This window comes from Adiantum capillus-veneris, chromosome 21 (genome assembly GCF_014529385.1).
Source record: "Adiantum capillus-veneris isolate H3 chromosome 21, ASM1452938v2, whole genome shotgun sequence".
In the NCBI taxonomy this organism is placed as follows: Eukaryota; Viridiplantae; Streptophyta; class Polypodiopsida; order Polypodiales; family Pteridaceae; genus Adiantum; species Adiantum capillus-veneris.
The window spans coordinates 63,984,547-63,996,121 of NC_140951.1; the positions used below are offsets into that span (position 1 = coordinate 63,984,547).

The 11,575-nt window shown below is 41.7% G+C and overlaps 1 protein-coding gene across 1 annotated transcript; it reads right to left on the minus strand.

Moving 5' to 3' along the window:
* Positions 1-7,240: 7,240 nt before the first annotated feature.
* On the minus strand, positions 7,241-8,562 carry LOC147431064 (protein terminal ear1 homolog). The gene is made up of 6 exons (XM_086493620.1): positions 8,401-8,562; positions 8,031-8,125; positions 7,746-7,913; positions 7,503-7,656; positions 7,346-7,425; positions 7,241-7,262 (listed from the first exon to the last, which is right to left on the minus strand). Exons 1-6 carry the CDS (start codon positions 8,560-8,562, stop codon positions 7,241-7,243), a joined length of 681 nt encoding a protein of 226 aa, XP_086349746.1.
* Between the last annotated feature and the right edge of the window lie 3,013 nt (positions 8,563-11,575).

Consider the following 11,575-nt stretch of genomic DNA (forward strand, 5'->3'; position numbering starts at 1 on the left):
AAAGATGCTATCGTACATTGTATGGGCGTGCACGTGTGCACACATAGACACACACACATACACATGTCCAGGTGTAAGAGACGATTAAGATGGGTGAGGAAAGACCCACAACCACTCACTTTGCATTCATTTGTTATCTCCATAAGTAAGTAGAAATTCCCAAAAGATTCATAGAGATGTGATGATGCGTCATAATCACCTGGTAAAACCTTACCGATTACAGCCTTACAACTCTCCCCCTTAAGCAAAATGCTTTGTAGAGGGTTATTAGTGACATGACATGCAGAAGAGACCTTCATGAATACAATAGTATTGCCTACAACATGCTTGAAGTATCAAGAGCATTAGTGCATTTGTGACATATTGGTACTCCTCTCTAGTACTTCAATTTGAATAGCTAGTCGCTGCTTACACATTGTAATTTAACACTCTTTTTTATGAAATGGAAAAATTCCACATCTTTGGGACTGACTTCAATGCCTATGGATTCCTATTTCCATTTGATTTGGGAATATCTCATTTATTTTCAGACTTGTCTTGAGGACTTGTGTTACATTCGACAAAAAGATAGATTCTCAAGAAAACGGTGGTGTTGAGAGACACCTTTTTTTGTCCCATCCAAAATTTTATTTTCATGTTGGTGTTAATTGATACTTTATAAAACATACATAGACACGGATAGCAAGGAAAACAATATATGAAAATGAAATGCTATTGAGTTTCTCCTATTAAGCTAGCTTGTGCTTTCTCCAGAACATTGGATGGGATTTTAATTGCTTCTGCAAGTCTTCCACCCCTTGGAATCCATGACCACACAACTGCATCAACACACTCCCAACGTTGTGGGTCAGCAAGATTGCAGCACAAGTTCTTTTTTCAACAATCCACATATTGTTGTTGGATTGTGGGATTTTTTTCCTGATGTTTTGGTGCCCAATATTGAATGAAAACTTTCTTGTAGTTAAGAGATGAGCTGTCTACATCAACATCTGACTCTGCAACTGCTAGCCATATTAGATATGTTGGATCTGCGGGTATCACAAGAACAAAATCCCCTTTCCTTACATCAATTTGACGCCTAAAACCTTCCTGTGGCCTTGCACTTTGAGGACCAACATAGTGATCAATCAATTCTTCATATCCTTCAAACTCATCTATGTCTTCCTCTATCTGTTTCATTCGATGACTCCCTGTAGTCTTTGGCCAAAATGATGTATATTCACCAATTTGTTTATTGGTTGGTTGTTCAAGCTCACTAATCATTTTTTGCCAATAAATAATAATTAGGTCCATGTATTTTGTAGAATCGTGCTCCTTTCCCTTTAGTAGAGTCCATCTTTTCCAAAATTCAAGATATGTCTTAATCCCTTGAATAACAAGCGGACTATCCCTCACATAGTCTGCTATAGGAACCACATCTGGACAACCTACTGGCAATTTTGGTTTCCCTTTCTTTTTTCCACAACTCAATTCTTGACTCCCTCGGCATCCAATCAGGTGATTTGGGGTGAATTTTGTACTGCATTACTGGGATTTCACCTTGCATAAAGAAACAAAATTGAAGTGGCTAAGAGTGTCCAACAAGAGCATCTTGTCCATCACACATGTACCCTTTAACAAAGGATTTGAAGTAAGGAACTTGCGTCATCAAAAATGGTGCTGAAGCTTAACTTTCACATTTTTGAAAATGTTCCATCAAATGTGGAAAAGTGTAGGCCATTTCTATTCGTAATATTCTCTCTGAGAACCTCCTAAACATTGCATCTATGTCCTCAAGTGTATGACCCACCATTAAGAATCCCAAATGCACGGTTTTGAAAACACCTTTTGATACTAGCAAGGATAAGTATGCAAATAAATATCGATTCTTATTCTCTCCTGCACAATTATCTAGCTGTAATAGAAGATTCTTAGGCAATTTTTGAAACACGTGAGTGGACATGGTATCCACAATACATTGAGAGGAGGCTGATTGCAAGTTAGAAATCTCTCCATTACATCCTTCAATAGACAACGGTGGTGTTAGTGCTACTGATGCATTCCTCTCACGCTCTTTTATCATTCTGTTTTGGTGGTCTAGAGTTGTCCTTGAATTCAATGCATTGAACAATGTTACATTGCTGCGTGGCATACCATCATCGCATAAATCACCTAGCCCATGGTTCTCTGTTCTTTCCAAATTCTGTAAGCATAATGCAAGGGACCATTTGTAGCATTCAGATCTGACGGCCATGGACCATTTAGCAAGAAATGACCATACATCCCATGCCCATGCCCATGTGTTATCATACTTGTTAATTCGCATGGTCTTTTGAGTTCACTCACAATCTAGGTATTGTTGTCTTCTTTTGGTCCATTTTATCATGTATAATGCATAAGTACTTATCCTTTTGCATTTGCGAGAACTTACGCCAGGTGTAGTACACATTTCTACAGCTTTGTTGTTGCATCGTGTGAATTTTATGTTCATCCTTCAAACGTGAAATCAACTCATCATGCTTTGTTGACTCTAGTTGAGACTACACACGACACATTTTGAGAACCCGCTTGTTTTTTACAAGGTCACATTAGCAAACTTTGTATTCCAAACCCTATTGAATGTAGTGCTAGACATTGGCTTGAGACTCATACTCTTGAGTGTTTTATTGACATCATGTAAGATGTCTATTTGCTTGTACATGTTTGGTATTGCAAGCAAGGTTTCTCTGGTACCATCTTCCATAGTTATACTCTTATGTGGCATTTTCTATGAGTTTTCATCTACAAAAGAGCGCATCAATGCCCTTCCCATTTCTATATGGTCTCTTCCTTTTGCTGCAGTACATCTAGCATCAGTTCTCAATTCTCTCTGCCGAGAAAAAATTGCATGTTTGGTCGTCGGTACAGAGTATGCTACAGGTGTGGATATAAACTTCAGAAAATGCATCAGAACATCCTTTACAATTACCAGCGCTTATCTCTAGGCTAATTCCGACGCTTATTTCTAAGCTGTTTTTGACGCAAAGTATACCAATGCTTATACCGACGACACAAATCCGACGTCTTTTTCGAGGCCTATTTCAAAGCTTTTTAATCTTTAAAACTAACTTTATCTCATCGGTATCTGCACCGATTTTTGTGCGACGTGTTGTAGTGCTTCTTCGTCTCATCTGTTGGACACAACTGAGCATAGGGCATCGTCAATGTTGCAATGCTCTGTGCTTAAGGAAGAGCTATGATCTTGGTTACATCCTACTCAAATAGGTTACACATTCCAATCGGCCCAATGTTCCACTACATTGAGTCAATTGGATAGGATGTATTTTATGCATGATGATTGGTTTTTAACCTTATCTTTGAGGATATATGACTATGGAATGCCAACATGTTCTCTCAAACCATTTCCCATGGTGTTTCAAATGTTGGATCAGCCTATGGATATATTCAAAACCCTGTTGACAAAGGTCCTTTTGAGGTTCAATAGCTCATTTTTAAGGAATTCTATGCTCAAAGGTTATGTGGCTCTACTACTACTCTTGAGGTCAACATTACCAAGGATGAGGGTGAGGGTGCCTTGCTTCACTTTCCCAATAATAAGAGCCTAAGTTGGGATGTACTTGCTAGTGAATTATTTTCTAAGTACGTAGACTCTTTGAAGCCACCACTTACAACCCTTTGTCAACATATGTGGCTTCTTGCACCCTTCCAAACTTTTAAAAGATTGGGCTTATTGAATTGCTACCAAAGGTTCCTTTCCCATGTAAGTTTAAAATAAAGTTGCTTTCTTTTCGTGATATTGTTTGTTGCATGAGTTTCATAGGGGAAAAGTGATTTGATAAGGTGTTAGTATATATTATGGGCTGATATCGATGCATTGGCTTGAGGTCAAACACTTTCAATTTCATATAATGCATGCACGCGAAAATGGTAAAAAGTTGTTTTTTCGCATATATGTGATGTTATGGTTTATGATTGATCAAAGTGGCGCAGGTGTTTTGCATCGTGTTTATGTTGATGGAATGATGTCATATGATGTATAGAACCTCATGATCAATGTGGATGCCTCATGTGCATCTATATGTTGCTTTCCACCCTTCTAGGTCAAAACTAGATCTATGTGCTAGGGGGGGTGAGGTGTGGTCATAGTAAAAAACGTTCAAGAAAAAACTCGACAAATAGCATGTTCTCAAGATGCTCCAAGGGATGTGCTTGTGGTTTGACTAGACTTCAACTAGAGCACAAGGATTCAGACTAATCAACAAGTATGAGGTTTCATGCTTTTAAGGTTTCCTCGTTTTATGTATGATTTAAATTGTAGGAGATATTCTAGAAATTTGCACAAGATAATTCTTGCTTCAAGAATTATTCTTGTCCAATCAAGGTATCAGTGAATGATGATGCACCACAGGTTGCTTCTTTGTCGATTCTTGCCACAATTTTTGACATGCATGGCATGTCCATTATCTGTAAAGCACGGATTCTCTCTCTTTCATTCAATTTCGACACTCCAATAAACCGATTTGTGTCTTACCTCAGTTGTTAATTTTTGTTCTCTTCTCGCTGTGCTATCTCGAGACGGAGTAAAGCATGATTTCTGGGAGCACGGCTCCATGCATTGGAGGCATACTCATTTCCAAGCTATTGCACCCTACTAGGGAATATGCAATATAGGTACATGAAGCATCGTGGAAAAAACATTGACAGCCAGTGCTAGGGAAGAGTAATGTCAGGGCACCGGCAAGGCCGGACTAGACAAGGGCGCCAGGGCCGAGCTAGGCGGTGTGGAACGTGGAGTCCAACTAGGGAAAAGGGCCGGGGGCTTGCCTATATAAAGGGTGGTTGGGCGGTGGACTCTCAAACCCTAGTTTCCCTTGTCTTACACGTCAACTATAAAGATCCCCAAGTGTGGGAAACTAGAGATGCAATTGTTTGGTCTTGGAGACCCAGCAAAGATGGACCATTTTCTAGAATTAAGATTACAAAAAGGCATGCTCAAAAATCCAAAGAAGGCCTCATGCATGTACATCATGCAACCACACTCGGATCAAAATGTAGATGTGGTATCAAACATGCAGTAAATTTATTTGGAGCTTCTATTGTGACTATACAAGTCAGTTTTCTAAACAAGATCTTTATTTGTATCTTCATTTGTTTTATGTAATTTGAATATCTATAAGAGTTCATGTGTAGTGGATCCTCTTGACTGTTGGTGTTTGTCAACACCACAATCCATTACGATTTGCACTATATTTACCAACCATAAATCAACACTTTTTTCTCGTATTTTCCCACTTTAAACTAGATAATTCTCAAATTACATGAATGTAGTTAATTTGGAAATTCCCATAATGTGATATTCTTACCAAACTACCTAATATGGTTTTAGCTCAATTCTCTTGTTGCAACTCTCCGTTATCCTATCCCCGCTTCTCCTAATTCTTTGTTACTCTCAGATAGGCTCAATTATTCAACTGCTTGATTTCTTGCAGTGGCCGATTTCCTACACATCCATATCTCACGAAGATTCTCCCAAGGGGATATATGCATGTGGGGTGGGAGAGGGGAATCCAGGCTTGAAGTCGAAGAGGGCTTTCATACCACTTGTGAGGGCTATCGCCAATGCTTATGCATGGAGGGGGGGCTAGAGCCAGCCTTAAAGGGAAAAACACCACACTTGTGTAGGAGAGTGTGTGTGTGTCAACTTTAGGTGGTGGTCGGCTCGTATCTTACTGAACTGGCTCGATCAGTTTTATTGAGCATAGCCTTTTGTAAATATGCCAAAATTGGCACAATCATGCAAAGGGCTACCTAGAGAGCTATTAATGTAGAGCTGCAAATCCGCATTTGCCTTGGATGTAGCCCGTTTTGACCACACAATAGGTGTTGTAGATGGCGCCACACAAGGCTTGCAATGGACTATGCAGAGGTGTCGTGCCTACAATTCGAAATTGAGCCGGTGGTCGCCGCCTTGAAACCTCCACGTGGCATTGAGGAGCGTACGACAACCTTTGCATGAATAGAAAATGTATCCATAACCGACATTTTATTCAAAAAAAAAGGCTTGGTAGCACAGTTATCTATTACGGAATACTGTGTCTCGTGTGACCAACCTTAGAAATGAGCGAATGCATGCCAACTGGATATGAATATCCCGCTCTTGGCGCAATCGACATTAATTCCAAACTACATGTGCGGTTATCTCCCATGCCTGCTATTTTGTGTGTATGTTGCCTTCTAGTGACGGGCGACATGGTAGCTCCAGTCTGCTTCACCCACTCATAGACAACGGGCCTCCCAGCCAATTCTGTATTGCTGTGTCATTTGCACACACCTTCGGGTGCATGCGTGGGACACATGTGTTAGCATGCACATATTGGTATGTGTGTGTGTGTGTGAGAGAGAGAGAGAGAGAGAGAGAGAGAGAGAGAGAGAGAGAGAGAGAGAGAGAGGTTTTGATTTCGGTGTCATCCCTATGCGGTCTCTCTTTCTCACACACACACACACGGGGGATGGGGGGAGTCTACATTGCAACATCTTCTTTGCTTACATTGGTGAGACTGAACCAATGGGACAACGGGTATTGTGTGTGTGTGTGTGTGTTTGTGTGTGAGAGAGAGAGAGAGAGAGAGAGAGAGAGAGAGAGAGTGGGAGAGAGAGAGGTGGTCTTTACACAATATGGCTGGAACAATGTCATTAACATAGTAGGAATAGTGTACATAAAATGATTCCAGAGACGGATAACTTGCTCATCCCACTGAAGAAAAATCTGAGCATACCATGGTATACCTTTCTTATCTTTTGCCTCATTGCAACACCAGCCTCATCATCCAAAGGACAATTGGACACAATCACATTTGACAACGCTGGTCGCGGCACGGACTCTATGATCCCACCTCTTGCATCCAATATTTTTTCTTTTATCTTCGTAGACTTTCTCTTAGTAGACACTCCCGTCGTCGATGTTAGTTGTGCTGACAGCTTTCCCCTCATCGCCATTGACATCACGTTCGGTGGCCAATATATTGCCGCCTGTTGTTGTCCCTTTGTCATCAATTTCTCCGTCTTTCTTTCTTTGCCACCATTCATTGGCGTCGCTGTAACCTTCGTTGTCGTAGACCACTCAGCCGGTGATGCGGAGCTCGCCATTGGCGAATTTTCTGTTTTCTTTCTCTTTGTGGACTTTCTGTGCACATGAGCATGAGCTGCTTCAATGGTTTTTAGTTCTCCAGGCAGAGCCGTAGCTGATCTGTATGGAGGCAAATTAAGGTGGACGACATCCTCCTCTACAATTTGCGCATGCTCAACATTAATATCTCCATGGCTGATTTGGTGATGGCATCGCTGAAGAAAGTCGATAAGCTTGTACTTGGCACCGTTGCATGGTGGATTGAAAAGCATGGGCTTTTGCAAAGTGGCAAGAGTAGAGCGAAATTCTGCCTCCAGACCCTACACATATACGGGATAATTAGGGAGTTAGCCTACCAGCTATCTGATACCTACTTCTCTCCATGACATGTACTTACGTCTATTTGTTTTTCAGCGAATGCGACTTTGCAAACAAATGCACGACGTTGCGGGCCCATTTCCACCTGTCTTTCGTGAAGAAGGGCATTGAAGATCATTGCCCCTTTCAATTTAGTAAAATTTATGACAGCAAACCCTTTATGGGCTCCTTTCCTGCAGTTTTGTACTTCTGATAATTAGGACTTCTGTCAAAGGAAAATGTTTATCATTTTAGAATTTAGCAAAAAAATCATTCGACGTACTTGCTCAACGGTATGTGGACATAATTGATTTCCACATCGCTGCTCTGTCTCCGCATAGGCCGTTTCTGCATGGAATGGAATTTCGCAGCAAGTAGACACTGGCCTCCCTCTTGCATCAAATTGTTCTCGGCACAAAATGAATCTAAGAACTTAAGCAGGTCTTGTTGCCTGCATTAATCAGAGGTAGAAAATTTCTTTCTAAAAGCTCGACAGGGATATATTGAGAAAAACAATCATAAACAAATGCCTGTTGAGTGCGTGTGAAGGGGTTAATGTACTACACACCTCACAGATGTTGGAATCTTGCGGATGACCACAGTCGTCGGCAGCGGTTTTATGGCACTGCTGTCATTTAATGTTGCCGGCAAGACTGACACATGTAGCACAATTAATTAGACGGCATTATTGATCATGTGTTAATTGAAAACGCACCAGAATAGAGTATAATTAACTAGCTAGGCCTGCTCATGGAGAATTTGATTAGCTCTAGTTATCTGCATACCACCGTTAGGAAAACATGCTTAGGTAAGGTCACAGGTCATAAGCTGCCCACCTACATTAACGCACACTGCGGCGACTCCGGTGCTGGAGGCGCTAGCAAGCAATATCATTAACGCAATTAATGAGTTTAGGTCATAGGTCATAAGCTGCGTACCTGCATTATCGGATGCAGCGGCGGCTGCGGGGCTAGCAAGGAGTACACTGACATCTTCACATTATTGTCATTTCCATCCACTACTGGCACTTGCAGGAAGACTTCGCAGCCGCTTGCACCAGTGCGGCCCCAGCGCGTGCAATTTGCACCAGTCATGGCCATAACGCTGCCTCACGATTCTGTGCCTGAATGCAAATGTCTATGAGACAGGGTTGAGCAAGAGGTGGCAGGGCGGTGAGTGAGCGCGCGCGCGCGAGAGAGAGAGAGAGAGAGAGAGAGAGAGAGAGAGAGAGAGATCAGAGAGAGTTTCGTATGTTTGTGTACGCTAGAGACGAAGAAGAGGTAACAGAAGAACATAACGCATGCAGACGCAAGAATATGATGCTTGTCTATCCCTTCTTATAATATACGTCCCATGCATGAGAGTGAAAATCAATGGTGCTCTTGTGGCGGGTTTTATACTATACTTGTGTATAAACCCGTCTTCCAGATGGAACAGAAGAATAAGAGAGAGAGAGAGAGAGAGAGTGTGTTGTAGATGGAAGTTCTGGGCTTCTTTACTGTAATTTATTTTGAAGAATGGAGGAAAGCTTGAGTTGGACACACATTAAATATTGAAGTACATATATATCATGCACCTATTTACTACAATCAATGTACTTCTATATATTGCATCTAGGGCCGACATGTCGATGCATGATGTCTAGAGTTAAGAAAATTTAGCACACATGTGCTAGAGAGAGAGAGAGAGAGAGAGAGAGAGAGAGAGAGAGATTTTAGGGAAGGTTGTTTTGGGGATGAGTTTGATGATGCCCTGTTTGAGTGCAGGATCCATGTTTTCGGAGATCCAGCCGAAACCCTAGCGGACTGGCGACCTATCACCATGATGGGGATACTCTATAAAATACTCGCAAAAGCCATTGCTTTCAGGATTGGTCCCGAACTCAGAAAACACATTCACCCAGCTCAAACAGGTTTCATTGGAGGGAGGTCAATATTTAATAACATTTTGACGGTTCAGCTGGGCATAGAGCATGCCTTATCTTCACAACAAGACATGGTAATGTTTCGGATAGATTTTGCCCAGGCGTTTGACACACTGCAGTGGGACTTTGTGCAGCCAACCATGCAAGGTATGGGGTTTGGCCCTCGGATCAGCAGGTGTATCTCTCTGCTTCGTGAACATGCTTACTCCAGATTGAGCATTAATGGTAGACTCTCGGAAAAAATATACATTTCCAGATCGGTAAAACAAGGATGTCCCGTTAGCCCCCCTTTCCTTGCCGTGGCCTCCCACTCTCTGTATGCATACCTGGATCAATTGGTACAATAGGGCTATTTGCAAACGCTCCAATTAGGAGGTAAACATATCCCGGGCAAAGGGTTTGCAGATGACACCTTTCTATTTTTGAAGGCCCACAACATCAATATTCACAGATGTATGAAAACTCTAGATATGTATGCTCTTGCGGCTGGTCTTACACTGAACCTATGTAAGTCTTCTTGATTGACATATCTGCAAGGGAATTTGACTCTCTGATTTGGTATGGGAAAAGAATTCCTAAGGGTCATGTTTTTAGACACCTTGGCTTTCTAATTGGGGTCATGGTCTCTCAGAAACACTTGCAACACTGGGTTCTGGAGAGAGTGTTGGCTAAATTTGCTTCTTGGCACTGTGATGAATGGCCTTTACATGTCAGGCTCAAAATCGTTCAGAGTATTCTCATGCCTTATTTGCTAATTTACTTGCCCTTGATCAACTCGTCTGATAAAATGCTTCAGAAATGCATCTCGGTCTTGGCTAAGTTTTTGTGGAACTCCTCTCAATCTTCCAATGCTTTGGTTGCTTGGAGCAAAACTGCAGTACCATACTCTCAGGGAGGCTTAAATATCTTGAATCTACAGGTCCATGCTCAAGCCAGGAGGGGCTCCCTTATCAAGCATATGCTGGCTTCTGATAACGATTGGGATTTATGCTTGTGGAAGCTGGTTGACAAATCAATTGTTTACTTCCATGGAATCTGGAATATGACAGCCTGGGATAAAGTTTTCTCAGCTGCTCCTCTTAAAACAGGATATGACGTGTCAAGTATGTTAATATCTTCTTGGAAGATGATATGCTCTGCTTTGGTCTGGCAAGGTAGGGTTAGGTATACAGGGAAATCATTGGGGGGGGGGGGAGAGCTTGTTCTCGAGCTTTGCTTTTAAAACCCCACCAGCCAGGTTGTTGAGTAAGGTTGCACTGCCGATGCGCAAAAAAGGTCTCAATCAAATTCAGAAGATGGTTGATTCTAACCTCGACTTGAAACTCTTTTCGGTTGCCAGACGCCAATATAGACTAGGGTTTGGCTTCAGAATACCTTGGCATCAGCTTTGTGCTCAGATTCAAGGCTTGCCTCGTAGAGATGCTCTCAATCTGGAAGAACGACATCGGGATTGGAACATTCCTAATCAGGCAGCTGATTGGTGGACCGCTAACACCTCTGTCTTTTATGCTTTGTTGTTACCAAAACCAAATATTTTTGTAAGATGTAATTCACAATGGTCCCTTCATCAGGATGTATATTGGTAGCAAAAAACTCTTGCAAATGTATGGTTGATTTCTAATCAGTTTAAATTCAGGCTTTTTTTGTGGAGAGCTCTCACAGGTGTATTGGCCACTGCCATGAATCTAAAGAAAAAGGGTATTACCTCTCGCAAATGCATCAGATGCTGTTGTCCTGAAACCACCAGACATATATTCTAGTCATGCAAGCCTGTTATGGAATGGTGGAAGTGGGCAAAATGGATGTGGTATGATGCTTGGGGGATCTCCATATCTAGGTATCAAATGAACTTTTTCAAGCTCCAAATCCCAGAAGATCGAGCACTTGAGTTTGCACTAAAGTCCTTCAGAGTATGGTTCTTATGGTTTGTATGGAATATGAGAAATCAATGTACATTTGATCCGGGCCAGAGTGTCAATCATACAGTTCCCTTGTTTGTCATTAGAGATAGGATGATGGAAGATGCTCTCTCTTTAACAGATCAAGCCTTCAGAGACAAAGTGGTATGGATCATACAAAAGCTGTTAGTATGACAGCAGATTGTAAATTATTGTAATATAAAGAGAAAGTTTTCCCAAAAAAAAAGAGAGAGAGAGAGAGAGGGAGAGAGGTACTATACAGTACTACCC

What these genes read in the sequence shown, in the direction of transcription:
- LOC147431064 (XM_086493620.1), bottom strand. Translation starts at nt 8,562, where the DNA reads ATGGCCATGACTGGTGCAAATTGCACGCGCTGGGGCCGCACTGGTGCA. An exon ending in AAGATTCCAACATCTGTGAG is followed by an intron (nt 7,914 to 8,030) that starts GTGTGTAGTACA and finishes TGATTAATGCAG; the next exon opens with GCAACAAGACCTGCTTAAGT. An exon ending in CCACCATGCAACGGTGCCAA is followed by an intron (nt 7,263 to 7,345) that starts GTACAAGCTTAT and finishes CGCAAATTGTAG; the next exon opens with AGGAGGATGTCGTCCACCTT.